Source organism: Pipistrellus kuhlii, unplaced genomic scaffold, assembly GCF_014108245.1.
Source record: "Pipistrellus kuhlii isolate mPipKuh1 unplaced genomic scaffold, mPipKuh1.p scaffold_m20_p_8, whole genome shotgun sequence".
Lineage (NCBI taxonomy): Eukaryota > Metazoa > Chordata > Mammalia > Chiroptera > Vespertilionidae > Pipistrellus > Pipistrellus kuhlii.
This window is the reverse complement of record NW_023425584.1, coordinates 23557024-23584026: the sequence shown is the minus strand read 5'-3', so window position 1 is coordinate 23584026 and position 27003 is coordinate 23557024. Positions and strand designations below refer to the sequence as shown.

At 39.9% G+C, this 27003-nt stretch overlaps 1 protein-coding gene across 4 annotated transcripts in view; it reads left to right on the top strand.

Moving 5' to 3' along the window:
• Positions 1 to 27003, top strand: part of ARHGAP26 (Rho GTPase activating protein 26) — a 408339-nt gene that overhangs the window by 231552 nt on the left and 149784 nt on the right. For all 4 annotated transcript variants that reach the window (XM_036423211.2, XM_036423210.2, XM_036423209.2 and 1 more), the window contains exons 14-17: positions 3336 to 3410; positions 18115 to 18202; positions 19825 to 19883; positions 21359 to 21464. In XM_036423211.2, the coding sequence (XP_036279104.1) occupies positions 3336 to 3410; positions 18115 to 18202; positions 19825 to 19883; positions 21359 to 21464 (328 nt within the window). The remainder of the gene's footprint in view (positions 1 to 3335; positions 3411 to 18114; positions 18203 to 19824; positions 19884 to 21358; positions 21465 to 27003) is intronic.

Here is a 27003-nt window from a genome sequence, read left to right as displayed (position 1 = left end):
ATCATTGTCAAAGTTGTGTATCTTACTTTTTCTACCACCTCTCAACCCACCAGCCCTTTTTATTTGTTTGGAAGAAGTTCTACCACTTAAAGCAGGACCCATAACTCCTGCCAGTTGAGAAATATAGGCATCTTTATAAAGGCTATAAAGCGTTGAGGAGAGGGAGAGAAAAAAAAAGTTAATCTTAAAAGCCAGTACTTTGCTGGGACCAGTTTGGCTCAGTGGATAGAGCGTTAGTCTGTGGACTGAAAGGTCCCAGGTTTGATTCCGGTCAAGGGCATGTACCTTGGTTGCGGGCACATCCCCAGTAGGGGGTGTGCAAGAGGCAGCTGACAGATGATTCTCTCTCATCGATGTTTCTAACTCTCTATCCCTCTCTCTTCCTCTCTGTGAAAAATCAATAAAATATATTTTTTTTAAAAAGCCTGTACTTTTATGTATCCAGTCAAAAATCTTTTATCCAACTTAGTTATTTTAATATGTACTAACATTTTAAAATGTTTGCTTATGTCTTATATACTGTTTTTCAATAAAGAGTTAAGGCAGTTTGCAAAGATAATGCAAAATGTAACCAGAGAATATAAAGTGACATTTCTGGGAGTGGATCTTTGAGGAAATAAGGACATGGGTCAGGTTGAGTTATAAGGATGTTTACAGAAAGGTGTTATTAAGGTTAAAAATCAGAAACTAGCCAAATGTCTCAAATTTTGGTTAAATCAACAGTGCTACATTCATGCAGTAAAAAAAAACTCTGAATCACTAAAAATGCAGTGGAAATATACTTATTGACACCCAAGATTTTGATTATATATAGTAAGTGAAAAGTGCAAGTTCTAAAACAGCCTGCCAAGCATGAAACCATTCTGGGATAGAGGAGAGGGGGGGAGATTCATGCCTGCACAGCTATCTTAGTGTTGTCAGGGGGGGGGGTGTCCCTGCTGTTTTTACCTTCTTCCTTTGATTTATCTGTTTTCCATAACTGCAGTTCCTAAGTTTTTAGAAGTAGGTATAACTAAGATAATTTTTCAACAGGCATTTTGAAATTTTTTTATTTAACCCGTTAATTGCCATAATATTTTGAATTTAATTAAAAAAGGTCCGCCGCTTATATCTAAAACACCTATGGCATACAAATGGTTAAAAATAAAAGAATCAGATAGAAGAGCTCCAGGGTTAACAAAAGTAGAGGCATAAACATAGAGCCAAAAGTGAGTTCAAAACAGAACCCCCCTCCTCTCTCTGCTCCCCAGGCACCTTCATATACTTGCCTGCGGTGGGCCACCTGTCTGCCGCTCAGTTTTCAGCAGCCAAAACAAAGAGAGAAACCTAATCATTTAAAACCCTTCACAGAGAGGGTGATAAATGCATGCCCATAGCTTAGGAGGATGACTTTCTGATATGAAGCCAGAAAATATACAGGATAAGTGGTGAGGAAGAGGAGGGTCACCAACTGGATTGGTCTCTTAGCTTCTGCTTCCAAAAATGACGTTTTAACTTCTGAGAAATTTTTCATTTAGACAGTGAGTTAAAAAACATTTTTACATAAAGGCATGAAGGAAGTGGCTATTTCCCTACTACAGTGCATGTATGTACATACATATTTGTGGTGACCAGAAATGACCAAACCTCACATGCTCTCTGGGGCTCATTAATCATTGCCCAAAAGCCCGGATTGTGTCCAATTCCAGGAAAGCTCAAGGTCAAAAGAAAGAAATTAACACTTCAGAAAGGAAAAGCCCTTCAAGCCACCTCATCACTGAATAATGGTTCTGCTACTGAGTAACTTGGGGCCCATCCCTTAGGTTTTGACTGGGGTCTCCTAGCCATGAACCATGCAGAATCATGCCATGCTTTTATAGATGTTTTAGCTGTGGAAGCTCCTCATTTCAAACCACTTGCTTTTATTCATGAGTACCATTTCTAGATAGGTGGTGTAGAATCAGCCTTTTCCCACATTTCTTCCAGGAAATTTTGTTTTGACCCCGAAGTAGTGGCTCTGATGGAGTATAACTCACTGTATTATTCACTCTATTCTATCACTTATCATATACTAATCTGGATGCTGGGGATACAATGGTGAGGAAGACAGAATCACTGTATTATGAGTTTACATTGTAGCTAAGGGGAGAAAGATAGACAAGAAACCCAATAAAGATAATTTTAGATATTAATTGCTATAAAGAAAAGAAAACAGGGCTAGGTACTGGCCAACAATGTTGGCCATGGGATGCATTAAAGAGGTTGTATTTAAGCTGAGACCTGAATGATGGAAAGATCTAAGAAAAGAGGGTTGCAGGTGGAGGAAAGGCTGTGATTGGGGACCTGAGCTTGATTTGCTGGAGTAATAGGAAGGCCAGTGTGTCTGGAGTGGAGTGGAATAGTTGATGCTAGGGTCAGGGGTAAGCCTGAGCTCAATCATGTTGGACCTTTTAGGCACAGTGAGGTTTGATTGTGATATAAGTACAATGGAAAGCTACTGGAAGGTTTTTAAGAAAAGAGGTTGTTTGAACTGATTTATGTTTTGAGAACTTCTCTTTGACTAGTGTTTGTAAAATGGACCTCGGGATAAAAAAGGAAGTGGGAGAAAGGTATTAGATATGATTGGCCTAGGACTAACAGGAGAAAAGTCATTTTACATCACTTCATCTGTATCGTTCCCTTTGGTAAATGACACTGTGGTCATCTCATCTTTGTATTTACATGAACAAAGTACTGAGGTGGGTTAGTTTGGGTTCTCTGTTTGGGTGTTTGAAGGTAAACCCCCTCTAGTTCAGTTGCACTTTCCTTGGGTTGAATGAAGGTGGTCCTTTTTTAAAAAAAAAATAAATATATATATATATATAATGAATATTTATATTACTAATGAATGGGTTTTCTAATTTCTCAGTTTTGGCAAACATTCTCCAAAATTAAAAATGTCTTTGCCTTACAGCTCAATATTTTTATTCTCTCTGTGAAAATTGTGAAGTATGAATTTTTGTCATGTCATTTTTGGCTTTCTAAATTAATAAACTGGTTAACTATGATCTATTAAAAGTATGTATTTTACATCTTTCAAAACTCTTCAGATGCTGCTTTTGGCAACAGAAGAGAAAGGTTCCTTTCTTCTCTGATGACTGAACTAACATGAGGGCTGAAGTTTGCAGCACACTCGTGAAATCCTAGACAGCTGTACCAATCTCACTCCTTTGCGAAGAGCAGAGCTGAGTGACAGGCGACTTTAATTAGAGTGGCTTTTAGAAGGAATGAGAAAATGAAAACTGCCTTTGGCTGGGGTTGGCTTGACTTGTGTTTTGATGTACCTTTAATTAAATCATCACTATTTCTCTTCTCAGGTATTAATGAGCAAGGGCTGTACCGAATTGTGGGGGTCAATTCCAGAGTGCAGAAGTTGCTGAGTGTCCTGATGGGTGAGTGCAGCTCTGGCTCTGCCAGACAGGACCCTGAGAAGTCACCAGGTTCCTAAATATGTTCAGCACATAGGGAAGGAATCAGGTTGTTCTAAGAGGTAACTCCCAGGAATAAGCTGCCTCACTCACCATTGCCATGACTGCTGGGATCATTGGAAGAGGTACTGAGTGGGACTAGATGGAAAAAAAAATGGCAGGTCCAACACACCACACCCTCTCTGTTTGTAGACTTGGTCCTGCCAGTCCCAGTGATGCTAGGTGGTTCATGTGACCACCACACCCTACTCTGTCTTTAATAGCTCATGACTCCCTTGGTCCTGATTGGAGACAGGCATTTAGTGGGGCACACCCAGGGTCTGAGGAAAGATTTCCTTCTAGCCTACAGAGGACCTCTGGTTTCATGTTCCCTGTGAAAGAGAAGGGGTCATGTGATGCCCAGATAAAATGTATATAAGCAGATAGTTCTTCTGATTCTCTTTGCTTGTAGATTTCAGCCTAGTCTCAGTTGAGCAGCAGAACCTCTTTTGCAGCTGGCCCATCCTATATAATAAAGATGTGATACGCAAATGGTCATTATGCCGTGAAGCATAACGACCAACCCGCTAGCGATCAGATCATGGATCAGCAGAGGGTGGGGCAGCAAGCTATAAGTGGGCAGTGGAGAGCTACAGGAGGGGGCAGGGCAGCAAGCTATGATGGGGGGCAAGAGGGAGCTACAGGATGGTGGGGCAGCAGGCAGAGAGCTATTGGAGGGTGGTGGCAAGCTACTGGCGCTCAGTTTCATGCGCAGGGCTACTGGTATAAATATAAAACTATCTCCAAATGTGCAGTGTTCGAATAAAAAACCCATGAGCCAATGAGCCAAATTTGCCTAGGCTGCAGATTTCCTATATTTTTAGATATGAAAGCACCAGCCTCAGTGTGTTACGGATCTAAATGGCAAACAGATCAGATTGCACCCATCGGCTGTTTTTCATCCCCATGGAGGCCCAGCCATGCACTTGGAGAGTTGGACTGTCACTCAGGGGCCCTGCTCAGGGTTCTGGGCAGGGGCACTTCTCTTGTTTGTATTTGACATTTCATTTGCCATCCCAGTTTCTGAAAATAGTTTCCATATGTAAAGAATTCTCCTCTCTCATGTTGACGAGAACAACTCTCTACCTCTTTTCCAGAGAGTTCCTTGCTTCATGTAGGCAAAACTCTACTGTATTGCTAGCCACAATGAGATCTTTTGCTTGAAACTATGATTATTTTAAGGTACTCCTTGGGAATCTGTTTTGGTTTAGATTTGGGATATGGTTAGTTTATTTTTAAAAATTAACTGTTTATTTTGAGATAATTATAGATTCGCATGCAGTTATAAGAAATAACTTAGAGAAACCCTATGTGCCTTTGCCCACTTCCTCCAATAGTAACATCTTTCGGGGCTTTTAGTGCAGTATCATAACCAGGATATTGATCCAGTTGAGATGCAGAGCAGTTCCATCACCATGAGGGGCTGTTGCGATGCCCTTTCATGGCAGTACCCATTTGCCTCACCTTCATCTCACCCCCATGCTTAACACCTGGCAACCACTGATCTGCTCTCCATTTCTGTAACTGTGTCATTTCACAATAATCATATATATTAATATATATTTTATATATGGGGGGCAATGGTAAGATATGTACACAGATAATAATTTAATAAAAAAAAGATAATCATATAAATGGAATTATATAATATGTAATCTTTTGGATTTGGCTTTTTTTCAATCAGCATAATTCCTTTCAAATTTATATCAATAGGTTTTTTTAAATTGCTGAGTAGTATTCCATTATATAGATACACCACAGTTTATTTAACCATTCACTTGATGAAAGACATCTGGGTTATTTCACATCTGGGGAAATGACAAATAAAGCTGCTATAAAACATTCATATACAGGTTTTTATATGAACATTAATTTGTTTCAGTGGGATAAATACCCAAGAATACAATTACTAGGTTGTATGGTGATATGGTTAATTTTCAAAAAATTCTAATGTAAGGCAGAATTAAGTGTCTAACAGGTCTCAGTTTTCAGTCTTTCATTTCTGAGCAGTGCTTCAAACATTTGTGGAGCTTCTGCTCTTGGAAGCAGATGGTCCAGTGCTAGGGATGAAACTTGAGAAATAGTCATTCCTTGTCTGCAAAGTGTCCAGCAGGAGAGAGATATGCAGCCATGTGAGAACTATGATGTAAAATACGATCCTGGTGCCTAATATGAGCTGGGTCTGGAAGACTCAGTAGTGAAGGAGAGGATAGAAGAATAATTCAGGTTCAGGAAGCATGAGCATTGGCTTGGGGGCAGAAATCAGGGTCTGTGGTGGCTATACCAGAGAGTACTGATTTTATTATTTTAATATTTGAAAGTACTCAGGCTGCGACAGGAATGTTAAAGCTGAAAAGCTGAGATGGCCCCTTTTGCTGAAGAACTTGAATATTTTGCTAAGAGGTTTGCTTTTTTTTCTCTGTAGGAAGTGAGATGTTGTTAAAAGTTTCTAGGTAAGTGGAACTGTGTGTGTTGGGACTTTATCACACACAAAAGTGTCAAGAAGGCAATTCAGAATAGTTTAAAGGGAAAATAAAAGGCATTTATTTGCTCACATAGTTGGTAAGGCCAATATGGCAGTAGGGTCTGGTGGTTCCAGTGACATCTTTACGTTTGTGGGAGCCCTTCCTACTCATTTCTCTGGCTTTCATTATCTGTGACCTCTGCTTGTCTTGTTATTGGCTGTTTTCATCATTGGAATGTTCCAGATAGTCCTGTCTCAGCAGTCCTTGGAGCTTGCATCACTGAGAAGGGAGTGTTTTGTTTTTTTTGTGACACTTTTGGCAGAAGATCCCAGGGCAGACTTTGATTGATCAGTATAGGGCCAGTCAATCACGTGATTAATTTCACAATCTCATACCAGTCACATGACCTGCAGCAGATGGATCCAGATGGCCTGGATCCTGTGCCTGTCTCTGGTGGTCCTCAGTTACCTCTGTGAGGGTGGTAGAGGCGTAGGTTGTGGGGGGGTGTTAGTCCACAGGACCTCGTGGACCACGCAGGGTTATTAACAATGATGGAGGAGTGCTTTCCTGAAATGGCTGGTGGGTAATAGCAAAGGTGTTAACTAGATCAGATGCTGATTTGAAGAGTGTAACACTGGCAGCTTTGTGGAGCATGCATTTGATCACGGAAAGACCTGGAGGAAGAAGACAGTTGCAACATAGTAGGTAGAGCATGTCCCATCAAGGGCTGAACCAAACAGCTGCTCTGAGGTCAGGAAGAAAGGACAGGCTCAAAATGATTGGAGAGAGAGAATCAACACGATTTTTTAACCAACTGGATACAGGCGAGGAGGAGGGGCTGAGATATTTCAAAGATGACAGACTTTTCTGTCGGGCAACACTAATGAAAAGAATTATGACATTTTAGATGGGTTTGCTAATCTAAAAGAGAGGCACTTTAGCTCAGTTGTGTGCTAAGCAAAGAGTAGTGGAAAAGATCTTGTTTTTATCATTTCTATTTGTGGCTCTCAAGCAAGATATTTGTCCTTTTTTCTTCCTTAGTTTTCCCAGGGACAGACAAAATGATCATGGACATCTGAGAATTGTCATGAAAAACTAATAACTAGCAGCTGAAAGTCATGAGGCCTGCTGTCTCTGCCAGGAGGACATTGCAGATAGACTAGAATCCAAACTGAGGTTCAAGCAGAGCTGAGAAATGAACCCAGTGCAAGATCCAATCAAAAGTATAATACTGAATATAAACAGAAATTAAACAATAAAATAAAAATTTTAAAAAGTGGAGCCCTGGCCAGATGGCCCAGCTTGTTGGAGCATCATCCTATATACCAAAAAAGGTTGTGGGTTCAATTACCGGTCAGAGCACATACCTAAGTTGCTCATTTGATTCCTAGTTGTGGTATGTATGGGAAGCAACCAGTCAATGTTTCCCTCTTTCTCTTTCCCTCCCTTCCTCTCTCTCTAAAATCAATAAAAACTTATCTTCAGGTGATGATTTAAAAACAAACAAACAAACAAACAAACAAACAAGTGGAGAATGGTATCTGTGATTCTTACTGCCCGTTAGTGTGGCTTTAAACTTGAGAAATCACCCAGTTGGCAAGCGAGACTCCAGACCTAAGGCCAAGCCCTGCCTTCTCTCCCTTCTGTGAACAGGCTCATCATCAATTCTTGGCATTGATACTAGAGTTGGTTAGCCAAGGGTATAATATAAATATGGCTCCTTTACTCCCAAACCCCTCCCTGCAATAGGTGGGCCAAGTATAAACCCCTTCATTCACTATTCCTTTCATCTATATTCACTGGATGCCTATTACATCTCAGGCACTGTGTAAGATTTGGATTACTTGTCAGAGTCTCAAAAAGTGGAATAATATATTTTTATTATTTAAAGTATGGTTTAACATTACAGACTAACTTCAATCACTTTGAATTTACTGTGTGAACTTCTAATACATTAAGGGACTTTAAGTGGGAAGCGGAAGATAGCTAGTGCTTGGAGAACATCTCCTTTTTACTGGTTGAGATTCCTTAAGAAAGCTTGCTAGAGTGTCTCACAGCAAATGCAGCAGAACCTCATCCTCATATCATGCCAAGAGCTACCCTTGACCCCTCCCGGATAGCAAGGAGTCATTAGTCTTTGAAGGGTGAAAAGGATTCAGGAAGGCTTGCAGATTCCTAGAAAAGGAGTAACTTCTGTGTATGTAGTGTCTGGTGTTTTTTCCCTTGAATGCCAAGCGAAGATTAATCTTTCCAAATTTTAGCTTAACATTTTAAAAATATAAATCAGCTATATGTTTGTTCAGGGCATGCATGAATCTCTTTCTGTATATATTTTAAGTAACTTATTTTTGGATTAAAAGTTATAAGTGGTCACAATAGGAAAGTTGGAGATATACAAGAAATAGAAAGAAGAAAATAACAGTCTTGCAGATCAGATATAATCTTTTACTGACCATTATAATACCACTATCATCTTTTAAAAATAATATCCTATAACAGAAAAAAATGTTTTCAAATTTGCAGTGACGCTGCATATTTACTGCTGTTTAACAGGCTTTTTCATGTAATAGTACCGAGTGTCTATTTTCTAATGTTATTCAGGCTGGGACAGGAATGTTAAAGCCGAAAAGCTGAGATGGGAGTGTGACTTTTTTGGCTATATATTGGGTAGATAGACTTTTTAATCAGACCCCTATTCTTGGATACATAGACGGATTGCAATTTTTTATCATTCTAGAACATACGCAGGTGAACATTTCCACAGGGGCAGGAGAAAGAGCAGGGGTAAAGAGCATACATTTTGGAGTTAGACAGGTTGCAATTCCACTGCCTATCTGTTTGACTTTGCACAAGTTATTTAAACCTGTCTGGTCTTCTATCTCATTATCTGTAATAATAGCTGCTGACTCTATAACAATGTGAGGATTACATGAAGAGATTCATGTACGTTGCCGAGTCTAGATCCTCCACGTTAGTCAATTAATGTTAGCTGTTACTGTTTTTAATTTTCATATGTATGTTTAGTAATTTCCTTAGGGCACATTGTAAGATGGTGACTTGCTGGGTCAAGATATATACATGTTTTTAAGGCCCTTCATTGATCTTCCCAAATTTTCCTTGCTATCTCTATTATTTTTTTTGCACATAAATTATAAATATATTTTTAAAATTAATCTCGTTTTTATTGAAGCCTATCTGTAAATCTGGGTGACTTTGGACATTTCCCCCCATATTTCTTGCTGCATTACAGCTCTCCTTTTATGAATTGCCTATTAGTGTTCTTAGCCTATTTTCCCACTGATGAAGTCACCTTGGGGTGTTAAGACCTATTTATATTTGGAGGCTATGTTACCGATATTTTTTTCCAGGTTATCATTTATCTTTAACTTTAATTATGGTACTTTTGTTTTTGTTTTGTTTTGTGAATATTATATTTTTATGAAGTCCCATCTTTTTTTTTAATAATATATTTTATTAATTTTTTACAGAGAGGAAAGGAGAGGGATAGAGAGCTAGAAACATCGATGAGAGAGAAACATTGACCAGCTGCCTCCTGCATACCCCCTACCGGGGATGTGCCTACAACCAATGTACATGCCCCTGACCGGAATCGAACCTGGGACCTTTCAGTCCACAGACTGATGCTCTATCCACTGAGCCAAACCAGTTTCTGCTGAAGTCCCATCTTTTATGAAGTCTGTCTTTTTTTTTAGATGGATTATTCCTTAAAAGACTTTTCCCCTTCCAGGATTACCAAACCTTTTTGTGTTCCTTATAATCTATCTGTGATTTATTTATTCAAAATGGCAGCTAACTTGCCTTTTCCTCAAATACTTATTTGATTGATCAATAACTATATAAGGAGAAATGTTCCACCCTTTTCATTACTTTTACATATCACCAGTCATTCTTTTGCACATATTGGGGTCTGATAAAGGAGTTCTTACATATATTTTTTAGAGAAAAGTAAACTTTTTGTTTGTTATTATGCAGTTCTCAAGTTTAAAAAAATATATTGTCCTTTTCACCTTTTAAATGTTTGTTTTTCTTCCAGTTCTCTGCATTTTAGCAAAAATTATCCAACTTGTGCCCCATGTTCATGCCATTCATTTAAATTTCTTTTGGTTGATTTTGTTACTGTTTATAATGCACATTTTTAATTTTGTAATTATATTTTCAGCATCTTTGCTAACTTTACTTATTTAGCTGTTTTAATTTCTACCTTTCAGCTGTTGCCTTTGTTATTTCAGTCTATTTCTTTTTTTATTTGATGTCTTATTTCACAGCATCCATGTTTTTCTGAATTTTATTTAGAGTACAGAGCAGGTGTTTCTGAATTTTTGTAGAGTGCTTTTTTCCTGTATCCATATTTTATGCCAACAAGTATTTTGTCAACTTTTTAATTTTCTGTTTAGCCATACCTGACTCAGAGTTTATAAATCTTTGTAGTTAAATTCACTGTGGATAGAGCTTGTCCTTGTTGTGCTACTCTTTTGCTGAATGCTGATAGAGTCATTCTCTTATGAAACTGGATAGTGTTGTACATGATTCCGTGAAACTTTCTGGCATTCTTAAATTTTTTATTTCGTGTGGACCTGTATGCCCAAATAGATTTCTCCTGGTTCTGCTATTTGATCCTGATTATGGGAGAAGTGGAGTTTATTCCTAGTTAATCTGAAGTATGCTGAGGTTCTTCCCTTGTCCCTGTCATGTTTCTTTTAGGATTTTCTCCCTTCTGAATTCACTTCCCTTGGTATAAAGGGACATTCTCCACTTCTGTCCCCAGTCTAATTTCATGATGATTCTGGCCACTCAGAAAGCAGCTTCCCCCAGCGTGTGTGCTGGGGTGGGGTGGGGCAATGCAGCCTGGTGTCCATATCCAGCGTGGCTTGGGCTATCCTGTAAGCTAGGCAGAAGGCCCTGGCCTACCTCATTGTTCCTCCAAGTGGGTTCTCCTCCTGCTTTCACCTGAGCGTTGCCTGATGGATATTCTTCTGGTAACTGTAAGCCTAATGTTCTGTGCTGTTGAAACTTTATGTCCCTCCCCTTCTTTACCACCCCTCGCCCCCAACACATACACAAACATCTTTATTAGCATTTCACCTTGGTGGTGAAGGAAGGCAAATTCAGTGTGGCTACTTTTTCTTATCTTATTCTATAACTTTTTCCTTTTTTTAAACCAACATTTAAAGCCAGGTTGGTGCTACAGAGAACATGCAGAAAAAATTAAATTGCTCTGCTTTAAAGCACTACTAGTAAATCATAGCAACACACCTCACCCACTGACCTCTGATCCAGCCATGAACTATATTTCCTTACAACCGTGGGACCCTGAATCTCTGGTTTGTTTTTTCTGTGCCCTTCATTTTTATACCCTTTCACAGAGTAGCATAAATAAAAGCAAGTAAGGACTTCTTTCAGAAGAAATCCTGACGCAATAGACATTCTTCATGACTAGAGGCTTGCCTAGTTATGAGTGGGAAAGCCCTAGGCTTTTGAAGACTAGCCTTATAGAGGCAGCAGAACCAGGCAAGGAGTGAACTTCTAATTTTACCCAACTGTAAAGGGAGCGGAGAAATCATGGCCCGGACTGGGATAATAGGCTGTTTGGATGGGGATTGATCCTTCTGGGAGGTAGTAAGGTTACTACTAACCACCACCTGGAGTTCCCAGAGGATAAAGTCCTTATATATTGATAGAAACTCAACCTTCCTCTCTGCTCCTCCCACCTTCACCTCTGCTTATTGGGATGCTTCAGGCAGGTTCTCCTAATACAGGGACTTGAGACTGTAGGAGGTTTTGGATTTCAGAACTGAAGTGGCTGTAGCATTCTTGGGCACAAAATATAGGAAGTGAATAAAGTTTTTAAGATGTATGACTTTTATAATCAGAAAATAATATGATAGAGTTAAACAAATATACTTTTGTATTGCTAAGTATTAAATCTTGTCTTGAAAGAATTATCTGTAAGGTAAATGAAAATAAGTCTTATTTACATAGAGCAGCGTTTCCCAAAGTGTGGTACGCGTAGAGTTTGGTGGGGGTACGTGCTGCACCGGAGTTTGGTGGGGATATGCACTGCACCGTGCTTAGCTGCGTCTAATTCTACATTCTCATGAGTACGAGGGGTACTCACTCAGCGTTACGAAAATTATAGAAGGGGTACACATATGTCAAAAGTTTGGGAAACACTGACATAGAGGATAGTATACTTACATAAACTGCTTCCTCAAAGATGTGATGGAGATGGAGAATGTTAAATGCAGGAAAGCAAGATCATATAGTGTTTCCTAAGGAATGACATATAAATCAATAGAACAGACAAGAGAAACCAAAAATAGAACGTATGGTTAATTGATATTTGATAATGGTACAATAGGGAAAGGATAGCCATTTCAACCAATGGTTCAAGTTACTATTGGGTACCCATTTGGGGGGAAAAATTAATTTAACCCTTATCTTAAACTATATACAAAAATTAACTCAAAATGCATCATATCCCTAAACCTAAGAGCTAAAACTATAAAAATTCTAGAAGAAAACAAAGGAGAAAATCTTTATGATCCTGGTTTAGAAAAGATTTCTGGATGAAACACAAAAGCAGAAACTATAATAGAAAAATCTGATTAACTGAATTCTATAATAATACGACTGAAGCTGGACCAGACTATAAGCCGTGGCTTCCTCTGCAGACTGTAAAGCAGGGCCAGAGAGAGGCCTGAAGAGAGAAGCAGGGACTGATCTGTTGCCTCTGAGCCAGTTTTTAACCAGCACTTGCCTCTCTCTTTCCCAGTCTGACCCTCCCTCCAGGACTCCACCAGGGATGCTGATCAGCCCCGCATTTCTGATCAGGCCCTGTTGATAGGCTCAGAGATGCTGACTGGCATAGAAACTGACCAATCAGAACCAAATCTGGGGGCTTAGAGGTGTTTGGGGTGGATCCTGAGGCAGGCCCCAGTAGTGGTCTTCACAAATCTACAGAAAGTGCTCATCAGAGACAGCCTGGAACCTTGTTGCCAAAAGATCCTGCAAGGTGGAGGGCTGCGGGTGGTGGAGAAGCAGAATCTGAGCAGAGGACTGATAGCTGAGCTGCAGGACTGCGAAGGCCTTATCCTCTGCTCAGACACCAAGGTGACTGCAGATATCAACACAGCAGAGAAGCTCCAGGTCATGGGCAGGGCCGGCACTGGCATGGACAACGTGCATCTGGAGTCCACCTCGAGGAAGGGCATCCTGGCCATGAACACTCCCAATGGGAACAGACTTAGTGCTGCCGAGCTCACCTGTGGGATGATCATGTGTCTGGTCAGGCAGATTCCCCAGGCTATGGCTTCAATGAAGGATAGCAAATGGGAGGAGCTTTTGACTCTGGCATAGAAACCAACCAATCAGAATCAAATTGGCTGGCAGAGGAGGGCAGTTGAGGGCAACTATGCTGTCAGGGGAGGGCAGTTAGGGGCAATCAGAAGGCAGACACAGGCAGTTAGGGGCAATCAGGCAGGCGGGAAGGTGAGCGATTAGGAGCCAGCTGTCCCAGATTGTGAGAGGGATGTCTGACTGCCAGTTTAGGCCCGATCCCATAGGTACATCCCCCAAGGGATCCCTGATTAGAGAGGGTGCAAGCTGGACTGAGGGAACCCCTATCCCATGCACAAATTTTGTGCCCCAGGCCACTAGTTTTATTTAAATAAAAAGCTCCAGTTCTTTAAAAGATACTAAGAAAAAAGAAAATGCAAACTACAGACCAGGAGAAAGTATTTGCAAAATATGTCTGATAAATGATTTTTATCCACAATGTATTAAAAATAACTCTTGCAACTCAATAATAAGAACACAACAACTGATTTTTTTTAAATGGACAAAAGATGTGAATAAACAGTTCACCAAAGAAAATATACAAATGGCCAAAAAGCATGAAACAATGGCCAATGCCATTAATCACTAAAGAAAACCAAATTTAAAAAACAAGTTATGTACTAGAATAACTAAAATTTCCAAACTAAACATATGAAAATATCATGTGTTGACAAAGATGTGAAGCAACTCTCAAATTGTTGATGGCACTGCAAATGGCCCCACTATTAATATTTTGTAAAACAATTTGGCAGTTTCTGATAAAGTTAAACATTCTTATTCTAATGACACACTTTTACTCAGTTATATTGCTAGGTATTTATCCAAGAGATGAAAATGTAGTCCATGTACAAAAAACTGTATTCAAATATTTATAGAAGCTTTATTCATACGGCCAATAATTGAAAACAACATAAATGCCCATTAACTGGTGAATAGATGAACAAATTATGGCATATCAGTGAAATTGGGTACTACTCAGTAATAAAAGGATTGTACATATAACAACTTGAATGGATTTCAGAAATACTGTGTATATGAAAGTGGATGCCAGCAGCTGGAGTTGGAGGGAGGGAAATAACTATAAAAGGGGCACAGGCTGATTTGAGGGGAAAGTGATGGAAATTATTAATATTTTGTGGTGATGGTTATGTGATTACTTACATTTACCAAAAATTATTGAACTAGCAGTAACCGGCTTGGCTCAGTGGATAGAGCTTCTGCCTGCATACTGAAGTGTCCCAGATTCGATTCTAGTCAAGAGCATGCAAGTACCTTGGTTGTAGGTACATCCCCAGTAGGGGGTGTTCAGGAGGCAGCTGGTCGAAGTTTCTCTCTCATCCATATTTCTCACTTTCTATCCCTCTCCCTTCCTCTCTGTAAAAAACAAAAAAATATATATATTTAAAAATTATAGAACTGTTGCCCAGCCAGTGTGTCTTTCCATGCACCAGGAAGTCATAGGTTCTATTGCCGGTAGGGCACATGTCCAGGTTGCAGGTTCAGTCCCTGGTCAGGGTTCATATGCGAGATATTTCTCTCTCACTCTCTCTTCCTTTCTCTCTAAAATCAATAAAAACTTATTTTTTTTAAAAAGCTGTATGTATTCCTGTTTTGTTTATGCTCTGTTAGAGAGAGCATAGCATACAAAACTGATATTAGGAGTTGTCTTTAGCATAGGAAAGGCTTAACCTTTTAATGTATATCTATTTGTTTTGCTTGACTATTTTTTTTAACCAGGTGCATATATTACCTTCTCAATCAAAGGAAAAAGTTTTAACTTGCACACATTAAATGTATTATCAGGAAATGTAGCAATACATAGATGATTGCACTTCTATTTCCTCCATATGGTTCCTCTAGTTTTTGTCAGCACAATAGTGGGTCTTGAGAGTGACCCGGTGTGATGGTCCTAGGGCCACCTGCCTCTGTAAACACTGTTTTCAGTCTGTGTCTCTTGTTTTTCTAAATCATGTGGGAGTGGGTCAAGGAAGAAATCCACTCATTTTGCTTTGCCCACATGATGCCTTTTTTGTTCGTTGCACTGCTCCTCTGGCTTAGGGAAGTTTTACTAAGCCTTGTAATTGTCAAGAGACATGGTGGGGAGACAAGTCCTGAGTTCTGAAGAAAATTTTGCATCTTATCTCTGCCTCTTGTTCAGAGGCTACCAGGAAGCTTCTGTGAGTGAGTGGAGCCTTGCTAGGGAGGTGTGGAAATCGGAGGCGCTTTCTGAAAATGAGCTAGCTTGGGAGGCTGTCTTCAATTTAGTTGGGATATTAAATGAATTAAAATGGACGTGCTCAAGTTATGAGACTTGCCTCATCAGTGCTATAAAAAGCCCTTTAGCCGGGCTGTAATGTGACTCCTCTCTCTGTAATGTTACACAATATTCCTTTGGTTACAGAGCCCGAAGAAGTGGAAGCTAATCATTAGTTTGCTAAATGTGGTTCATGGAACAGTTCACAGCTTCCAGACCTGCCAACTGCTGCTTGTTTAGTGTCATGTTCACTTTTCTAGGGTAAAAGTCGGCTTGTTCCTCAGAAAAATGTACAGTAACATTTGTCTCACAACCAGAACCCATGTGTCTTGGTCACGGGGAGGGTAAAAGGTCATGCTAAGCAAAGTGTTTTGGTACATACACTTACGCAGGAAGAAACCATGAAGGGAATGTGAGATGACAGAGCAAGGAAAGAATTAAAGCTGCAGAGGTTTTACTTGGAGAAAAGTGAACATGTTGGCTGTAGTAGAACTCTATGGAGTACCCGTTGTATAGGGCCTAGAGATGAAATCATACCCTTTGGGTTCTTCCTTCCTGTGACAGGATAGACTTCATTATTGCTCGGTCACCTACAACACATAGAAGTGCTGCCTTTAGGAGCCATAAGGCTGGATTTGTGCTTTCACCTGAGGATTAGCCTGAATCCTTAAGCCACTCCTGACTGTTTGGCCTCCTCCTACTAGGACGAAGGCAGGTTCTTTCCCGGTGCCCACTTAAGACTCATTCCCCTTTCTAGCTGGAAGCCTCTTTGGCCCTTTCTTCTTAGAGACATCCAGAAAGAGACAATCCAGTGGCTGTCTCTATTTGCCTACTGTGTCGTTTAGGTCTCTTTGGATTATAAAACAAAAACAGAACACCTGATCTCAACTGGCTTCAGGAAACAAGGCATTTATTGGCTCCAATGATTAAAAAGCATGGGGAGATAACAAGGGCTCAAACCATGTCATTCACTTTTTCTGCTTCTCTCATCACTGGTTTTGTCATTTCTACTCACTCTCAAGCTTCAAGTATTGGTATTTCGAGCAATTACAAATTCTTCCAGGTGCAAGCCCAGCAGGAAATATAGCAGATATCCTTTCTGCTAGCTCCTAAAAAAAACCTGACATTCACTCTCACTCAACTGAACCAGTCCTGAGATCCTTAAAGATGCTACACTTGATTGGTCTGTTCTGAATCTCAGTCCCCACTCCAGGAAGGGTGGAGCCTCACCTGAGCAGGTGGAGTAGTTGTGAGAAAAGGGTAGCATTCCAACTGAAAGTGGTGCTGAAAGGAAAAGGAAAAGGAATGGGAGCTGTAGGCAGATCTCTAGGCTTTAGTATGAGGAAGCTGTATCCTCCCTATGATGTGTTGAAAATCTCCACTTCAACTTCCTGGGTAGCGGGAAGATGGGGTTTCCTGGTTTGTGGAGCAGGTCATATTTCCCAACCTCTGCTTCTTCTTCTCACCTGCCTGTATGCAGCTCAGGAAGACTACATGAATTTTTTAAAAATTTTTTATTATTTTTTAATCAGAGAGGAAGGAAGAGGGAGATAGATAGAAACATCAATGATGAGAGAATCATTGATTGGCTCCCTCCTGCAGGTCCCCCACTGGGGATTGAGCCTGCAACCTGGGCATGTGCCCTTGACCAGAATTGAACCCAGGACCTTTCAGTCCTCAGGCCAATGTTCTATCCACTGAGCCAAACTGGCTAGGGCAAGAATTATCTTTTTAAAAATAGTACACACTTATTTAAAATACACCTATTTGTTTAAAAGTCCATGCAAAAGGACAAAATACATGTACAGGAACCAATACAATTATGGTTGCTCTCATTGCATTTCTTGACTTAAGGCAAATTTTTAAAAAATATATAAAAGTAATGGAATCAAGAGATAGTTTAGAAAAAATAAAAATCATAATTCTACCACTCAGGCCAACCACTATTTTAATTTCAGAGCATTTCCATTCAGCTTTTGTTCATATGAACTTCTCGCAAACTTAAATTGTGATATTTTTGCGACATATTTTTTTATTGCCTGGTAATCCAATCATTTTTCATATTGCTTGGGAGCCATCATTATCATGCAAAAGCAACATAATATTTCATTAAGTAGATCTACTATAATTGACTTAATCATTTTTCTATTATTGGACATTTAGGTGTGTTAAACATTTTGAGGGTATTCTGTAACTTTTCTCATGCCTTATCTTATTTTCTAAGAATAGATTATGTGAAGTGGGATTACCACTTTAATTAATACCAACTTTTAAAAATAATTCTTGCTAACTATTGCCAAATTAATTTTCAAATGCTGCATTAATTTCTACTGCCTTCAGCAGGTTATGAGAAGACCAGTTTCACGGCATTCTTGCCTGCAATAGACATTTGGATTTTTAAACATTTTCCTAATTTAATTGGCAAAAAAGTAGATGTCATTTTGTTTTAACTTGGATTTCTTTGGTTAGTACTGAGGCCGAATGTCTTTATGTGTGCCTGTTTCTTTGTTGTACTTTCTGCTCTGCTTTACACGTTGTCTTTTCTTTGTTTTAGACCCCAAAACAGCTTCTGAAACAGAAACGGATATCTGTGCGGAATGGGAGATCAAGACCATCACTAGTGCTTTGAAGACCTACCTAAGGTAGGGACTTTCCATTTGTAGGGCAGGGTGCCAGCTTGTTATCAGGCCTTCAGGAAGAAAGCAGTTTTATTTTCAGCCTCCGGAGAGCTGTTGGGTGGGTGTTTGAGATGTGAAAACAGCTTAGGTGTGGGTGTAGTCAGTTCAGCTGGTCACTCCGATTGTAAATCATCCATAGTTGATGGGTTGCCATTGTGCAATGGTACCACGAATGATTTAGGAAGCTTTGTTTTTTTATGAAAAACGACTATGACAATTAGCCTTTAAGAACCTAAAATATGATATTTCCTGAAATCCCTGAAGACTCTATTAAGAACACAAGGAGTCCCATCCTATTCTATTGCGAATGCATGATTACATGCCCTCTGTATTTTGATAGATTTGTGCATTGCGCATTGAATAACTTGATGACATCGATCTTTAAAAATGAGAACTTAATGGTACTCCTTTTTAACTCCTTCAGCTGGTATTGGAAGATATCACTTTATTGGGGAAGAGACTATTTTCCTGTAATATATGTGGTGTTATTGCTACCTTCCTACTCCTCCCTCACTTATTAAGGGAGTGGGTGACTGACTAGTTGCCCAAATCTCAATTTCAGGACTAGATTGAAATTTATGCTGCTCTTTAAGGGTAGGCATATTCTAGTTAATCACTGTAATACTTACATAGGAAGGTGGGGGGAGGGGGGGAGGGAGGGAGGTGTCCAGGTTATATAAAGGTGCCCTTGTCTCAAAAGCAAAAGAGGATAGGAACTGGTATTTTTGGCTATTGAGGAATGGATAGAAGGATCCTGATGTCAAGAATAAAATGTAATGCAAGTGATGACTAATAGTTGAATTAGGAGATGCAATGAGAATAAAATAAAATCTGAGCCAAGAATAATGTATAGTCTGTTGAGAAGCTTATTATTTGGACTATTAGAAAAAACTTCAAGTTTACAGTTTAACATAGTCATTAAATATTCATACCCTCAATACTGCCATTGTAGTTTATACAAAACTATTGTGTAGAGGTTTGCATTTAGCACTTCTTTTTACATGTTGATAGTGATTTATTAATGGACAGTAAGCATAAAACGTATTTTCAAAAAATAGGTAAAATTTGATTGTTTCATACCTCATGTTAAGGGTTCTATCTCTTTGGCATTCTCTAGCAGAACTCCACAGTGAATTTGCCACAAAAATACCTACAAAGTCCCTCATAGTATTTACAGATGAGCTGATTGTAATAACAAGGTGCTGGGGAGATGAGAGTTTAAGTACAGGTTTTTGCAAATGTTTAGCCAGTTGCCTGTTTCTCAAGCATGTTTTAAAATGCTTTTGTTGATGGGTGAGTCACTGACTGAAAAGGAAATCTCTTGGTTTGTGCTAGGATTTTGCACCAGTACTTTTCTAGTTGTGTCTATGAGACAGTTGTATCCTTTCCATAAAAAGGAAAGAGAATGAAGATTTCAGGTAAAATCTCAGGACCTTTTAGAAGGGAAACTAAATTAGACTCAGATGAGTTGCTGTTGCTTCCCCATAATCTTTGTCTTTGAGAACAGTTTGGCAGTGTTCTGGCTGCTAGAGAGAACAATTTGATTGTTTTGATTGAACTAACTAATATATAACCTTTTATTCCAGAATGCTTCCAGGGCCACTCATGATGTACCAGTTTCAAAGAAGTTTCATCAAAGCAGCAAGTAAGTTTTCTTTTTGTCAGTTTTAAGGGGAAGAGAATATATTTTTCTACTTCAAAAACAGTCAGTATCTCAAAATAAATATTATCTAACTCTTTGTAGTCTGCATGTAAACTACCCACATACACGCTCATGAGTTCGACACAGAAATAAAAATGAAACCAAATCGGGATTGCTAAGGGCCTTGATGCTATGCTGAATTTACAGTAGAGGAGAGAAACTTCCAAAGTGTATTTTTAGGGTTGGGGAAAGTTGAGAAAAGCAGGTTTGCCTTTCTAATTTTGATGATTGGAGTTCTGACTCCTTGGGTTTTTCCCAGCCCTTGAGAAGCATTTTGCAAAATGGATCATACTTCGCACCTTACCTACTTTGAACCTTGGAAGTGTTTCCCTGAATGAGAGACACCATTGTTATAACTCTCCAATCTGCTTTCTGTCATGGCTCCTATTGACAGCTTCTTTAGCCATATCATCCAGGTTCCTGGCATCATACTACTGGTATTAAAATACATAGGGATTAGATGCAAGCTATCCTAGGTACACTGGAATCTCTCTATGTGAGGCAGGCCTCCATAGGGGCAGGAAGATTCTCTGTTAGATTTAAATCTGGCATGAAACCCCATAATGCTATTACAACAATAGCCCCTGTCTCTCCCTGCTTCCTTTAAGCTGTCACTGTTTGTTACCATGGTAGCTACTACTGGCCTAATTTATTGGTAGTAGCATCTAATGTTTTGATCGCCTTATCTAGTCATACATTCCCCCCCTCAAACATGGAGGGAAGAAGGCAGGGGAGAAAGCTAGAAGTAAAGATAGTGTTTATGTGATTTCTTTCTTAGAGAAGTTCCAGACCCATAGAACCCATTCTCTAGTTAAACCTCCCAGGGAAGTGGAGCCCCTTATTCAAGTTCAACCAAGAGAACTTAGACGGCCATGATTTAGGTTACAGGTTGGCAGGAAAATTCACATATTGATGTGCCATTTCTTTCTTCTGTACCAGGCTGGCTGTCACACATGGTGCTGGGATAACTGGATATTTCCTTTGATTTCTCTGATGCTACATTGAGGTGTTATTTTGATATTTGAGACATTTGCAATATTGTTCATGATTTGTTTACCACTTGCCAAGTGCATAAAGTTCCTTCTTTCCTTGAAATGAAGCCAACACTCTAAGAAGTCAGCTGCTCCCCAGTTTGTTCCTGCTCAGAGTATTCAGCTGACTGGCTCCATTTCATCACGTCATCATTTTGGCTTGATTTTTCTGATGGCCATTTTTTAAATGAACTCTGTTACAGAAAACACCATTAAAAACACGTATAGATATAGTCATTCTAGCCATGAGGGCACAGAACAGGATCTTAATCTTTTAAGAAATCCTCAGTCTGTCAGTACCCAACCTTTGTCTTCCTTTGATTTTTATCTTGTAAACTGATTTAGTTCTGACACTGATCAAATGTTTCCTCCTTCCTACTTTTGTAGAGCTGGAGAATCAGGAGTCTCGGGTGTCTGAAATCCACAGCCTTGTTCATCGGCTCCCAGAGAAAAACCGCCAGATGTTACAGCTGCTCATGAACCACTTGGCAAAGTAGGTTTGAGGCTGATTATTGGTTCTTTTCTCACCTCTAGAAAGTTCTTATCTTAGCCCTAAAACTGGTCTCAGTTCTGCTTATGTTTGCCTCTTCCACTATTGCATCAGGTATGCTAGAGGCTTAGGAAAGAAATGTGTGAAATGTTAACTGCAGTGGATAACAACAGCAAGTGCCAGATGGTCTTTGCAAAAGTAGACTGGGGCAGGGCCCCATGCAACCTGACCTCCAGACAGAGTTTTCAGGGGGTTTTAACTCTTGTGATGGCTAAGGGCATCTTCCGTGATAAGCTCACCAAGCAGAGTTTTCAGGAGTTACATGTTCTTTGACTATCAAGGATGAACAGGAATATGTTATGGGTTTATAGACCTTGGGTTTGAAGTAAAGAGGCCTGGAAGGTAGAGTTGATTCTGTTTTTAACAAGCTACTAACCAGCCCTAGACCTACCAGTGACCTCTCTATTCCTAATTTCTTCATCTGTCAAATATAGCTGGTAGGTTCCCTTTTATCTACAATGTTATTGATTTTTAAAATTACATGTATTAAAGTCTTGGAAGAAGTACAGATAATAAAGGACTTATCTTTGGCAAATGCCCATTTGCCCTCTGAGATAATCAAAGAATTCCATAGGGTCTTGGTTTTCCTGGTAGGAATATTTTTACTCTTGGAATGGTTATTTTGTGTTTACTATTACTTGACTCTTCAGAATGGCCTTACTGCCTTCCCTTGTTTTTATTTTTAAAATTTTTTTAAATTTTTTAAAATCTTTATTGTTCATATTACAGATGTTCCTCTTTCTCTCCCCGCCCCCCCCCCCCATTGCTCCCCTCCACCAGGTTCCCTGTCTTCCCTTGTTGTGTCAGTTGTTGCACATGTATATGTTCTAACCATCCATTGACTTTGATGAATGTTCTTGATAGGAGATTGGAGCATAAGAAAAGACAGAGTCTAACAGTTAAGCTAAATTGTTAAATCCTACATTCTACTGAACTGAGTGTTGTAAATTGGGCCCTTTCCTACTCTTGTTCATGCCATTAAGTCATTTTTAGGGAAGGGGGTGTAAGTTGATACTTTGCTGGGGGAGATTATGATGATCTGTTTTCATATTTATACCTAACAGTTGATATTACCTTTTGGAGAGAAAGTATATGTTACCAAAAAATTTCCACAGGTCTAAGTATGAAGAAACAAGAGTGAGAAGTTACTGGGCAATCAAGGGTTGCTCTATTACTGGTCAAATGTTTTTCTTGCCATGCAATCTGAACTGCATTGCAATATTGTGGTTTATAAGAAATATATATTTGGCCATTAATACAACCAGAATATATTTCTGATAGTAATATATTTAGTCTCAATGCACAACTCCTGGCTCACAGCTTTCTGAAGCCTTGTGTAAAGAAGACTAAAATACCAAGAGGATTGGGTTCGGAGAACTTGCAGGTTGTGAGCTTGTGGAGATGCTGGGAGAGTGGGGCCCTAGGGAGGGCATGGAAGCTCTGCACTCCTTCCCCCTTATACCTTGCTGCATGCATCTCTTCCATCTGGCTGCTCCTGAGTTACACCCTTTTAAAATAAACCAGTGATCCAGTAACATGTATCTCCGGGTTCTGTGAGCTTTTCTAGCAAAGTAATAGAACCCAAAGAAGCTGTTATGGGAACTTCTGATATATGTATGTGAGTTAAAAGTAGAGGTGAAAACCTGGATTTGGGATTGGCATTCTGAGTTGAAGGGGGTCGTTGGAACCTCCAATCAGTTCCTGGTCATTCAAAAGCACAGGTAAACTGGGTTTGTGTCCTGGCATTGTGTCCAGCGTCTGAATGCATGTGTGCGTGTGTGCGTGCGTGTGTGTGTGTGTGTGTGTGTGTGTGTGTGTGTGTGTTGGGGTGAGGGGCAGGTCTTATGGAATCTGATGCTATCTGCATGTAAACAGTGTTAGAATTGAGTTGAATTCTTGAGTACCTTGCTGGCAGGGTGGGTCTGGGAACCCAATTTATCCATGTTCAGAAACAAAGCAAAGCAGAGAACATGCAAGTTTGCAAGGAGAATGCCCCCAAAATGTCAAAGAAAATAATGGGAGCTGGGCTTTAACAAGTAACATCAGATGCTGAGATGCCTGTTCCATATAACCGGTCAGGTATTTGTTAACGGAAAAGCCCATTTAGATCTTAAGTCCTGCACCCAAACAAAGGAAGTTCCAGGTATATACTCAGTCAACCATGTGTAGGATGCTAGAATCAGCTGAAGATTAGGAACTAGCTGAAAGCAATGGGATTTCTAAGCTGTGCCGATGTGATGAGATCTTAATTACATTGAGAGAGACCAAGAGTAAGGGATGATCCAGCAGAGCCAGTACTGAATTTTCCCATGTTTAAAATGCCCTGAGGATTGTTAGGAATCTTTAAAGAAAAAGAGAGCACCCTAAGGTCAGTTTTGAAGAGTTGAGCCTGTTCATCTCCTGTTGGATGGTTCACTATCTCCCTCATGCTCCACTCTCTGCTCTCCCAACACCATTCAATTCAGTCCATCTTTGTCCCTAATCCAGGATTCCTACACCTGAACTATGCAGGTTACCTCTGCAATCTTGACTTTTTACCTTCTAAGGAATTTAAACCAATTTTGTTGTTAGCATTATTTTATAGCAATTCTGGAGCATTATTTGTTGTCTTTGATACTTAACAGAATTTCTCTGAGGTTCTTTCTATGAGGTTATATGGCATTGCTTTGTTAATTTAACCATTGACAAGTTACCTATAGGTAAGCTCTCCTGCCTATAACTTGAGTCTCTCAGTGCTGACCTTAGAACACACAGACACAGATTCTTGGAGTGCTGTGTGCTTTGCCTCTGGAGCACCCAGGTTTGAAATGTCTTGGTGTAAATGAGCACTGCTGGATCCAGTAAAGAGTGTGTATTTAGGTCTGAAAAGATTTTTTGGCACCCAGCCGAGTTCCAAATTCCACTTAAACTCTATAGCTCATTTACAGCACTGTCCTATTAAAATAAAGCAGTAAGGGAAAGTTAACTTGGGACAAGGGGTAGGTTTATCTATTTCATTCTAGTTTTCTCAGGTTCAGACTTACCCTAGGACAGTGGTCAGCAAACCCATTAGTCAACAGAGCCAAGTATCAACAGTACAATGATTGAAATTTCTTTTGAGAGCCAATTTTTTTAAACTTAAACTTCTTCTAATGCTATTTCTTCAAAATAGACTCGCCCAGGCTGTGGTATTTTGTGGAAGAGCCACACTCGAGGGGCCAAAGAGCCGCATGTGGCTCCTGAGCCGCAGTTTGCGGACTACGGCCCTAGGATATGCCTGAGCTATTGTTACAGTGGTCCACTTTCTTAATGTTCAGCTTCCTTCCTAAGTTTTTGGTTTCAGGGCTGGTTCTGCTGGAAAACCCAGTGTTTACTTCTCTCATTACCTACTGTGTTTGCCATGTGCATCAAAGGCTTTTGGTTCAAGGGGAATGTGTTTTGTATTGTATATTTTTTAAAGTGCTCTTCTGAAACATTTTCCAAAGTTGGTTTCCTTTATCTGTGAAGGGAGAGTTAAGACATTTTAGATTTAATTCCAAGTAGAAATGCATTCAGAAGGGAAAAAAGTCTTAAAGGGGGAGGAATAAAACTTTAAACTTCCAAGCAAATATGATTCCAGAGCATATCCAAATCACAGACCTCTTGGGTTTGTTTCAGACCTCAGAAAGAACGTTAAAAATCACAGGCAACTATGCACATATTTTTGTTTCTCCAGCTCAAATCTCCTGATAATTAGATATTTTCTATTTGGGTTCTGGAATCTAGTATACAGTCCAGAGTCACATGCCTCCAAGCACAGTTAGACTCACCTGGCCTGCTTCTTTGCATTAATGTTGCTGGGTCCCTCCCCTGGTTTGCTTAATCAGACTCTGCCTGGGATCTGCATTGTTGGTTTATTTCCCAGGCCTTTAGGATACAGTCTTTTGAGAACCACAAGCCTAAAGAATGGACCATGTGCAGGAATGGGATTTTCTAGGAGAGAAAAATGCTATTGAGAGGAATGGGTTGGGATTTAGGAGGCATTAGAACTAGTAAGAAGAAGCTCAAAGCAGTGAGTTCAAAAATATTTTCTTTTCATAATTAAACTCCTAAAAACACCCAGTTTTGATTTCCCATGTCTTTACAATCTGACTTTGCATTAAATTTAGTGTTTCTCAAATGACTGTTTTAAAATCAAGCATAAAACATTTTTATTAATAAAGAAAATTCTCCCCAACTAGCAGCAAGACCTTGTGGAGATCATTCAACCTCATTGAGCCTCAGTTTCCTGAGTTCCCTTTTAATCATATGATTCTTCGTTTTCATCAAGCGGGGAGAGAAAATACTTCCTGGTCCTATAATTGCAATAAGAGTAGATGAGTAATAAAGACTAATTTTATGGTAGTTCCCTGGTGTTTACATATCAGATGACTCCAAGTATGTTGTATATCCCCACACATACCGTTCACAGTGGCTCACCATAACTTTATTACAGTGTTTATGCTATGTGGGAGGATTTCAAAAGACTCTCCATATATTAGGAATGGCTGTTAAAAATACCTTTTTCACAGCTGGTTTCCCCCAAACACATATTGAGAAATAAATCTTAGTCTCTTTTCTATTTTGAAGCCACTGTTCTTTTGTTGCTATGGTGTTGCTGGAGAAGCAGAGCCTTTTTTTGTTTGTTTGTTGTTTTGTTTTTTGCTTGTCCAAAGAGGCTTTGGGCTCTAAGAAAAAGAAAATCCACTTCAAAATAATGTAAACAATGAGGATTTCTCTTGTCTTATTGCACAGAGTCAGTGCTGGGCTGGTTAATTTCTCTGTTCATGAAGTACTCAGGTTATTTGCATGGCCCTGCTTACAGCTAGCCCCCTTGTGTTGCTGTGTCTCCTCAGATGTTGCATTGCATCCTTCCATGTAAATGGTTGTCCAGAGACAGAAAAGACATTATTTCTTCTTTGAGTCTTTTTTTTAAGACCTATGATAATGCTTTTCCCAGAAGTTTTCCAACAGATTTCCCATTGCATTTCATTGGTTGAAAGCAATCTCCAGCAGGAGGAATGTAACTACCATAAATTTTTATACCAAACTAGAGGCCTAGTGCACAAAATTCATGCACAGGGACGGGGTGTGGGTGCATTGTCCCTCAGCCTAGTCTGTACCCTCTCTGATTTGGGATCCCTCTCACAATACAGGACTTCTGGCTCCCAACCGCTCACCTGCCTGCCTACTTGATTGCCCCTAACCGCTTCTACCTGCCAGTCTGATCACCCCCTAACCACTCCCATGCCAGCCTGAACAATGCCTAACTGCTCTCTTGCCCCCAACTGCCCTCCCCTGCAGGCCTGTTTCCCTCCACCCCCCAATTTCCCTCCCCTGCAGGCCTGGTTCCCTCCACCCCACAACAGCTCTTCCCTGCAGGCCTGGTCTCCCTCAACTGCCCTCCCCTGTAGGCCTGGTTCCCCCTAACTGCCCTCCCTGCAGGCCTGGGTCTCCCCCAACTGTCCTCTTTTGCAGGCCTGGT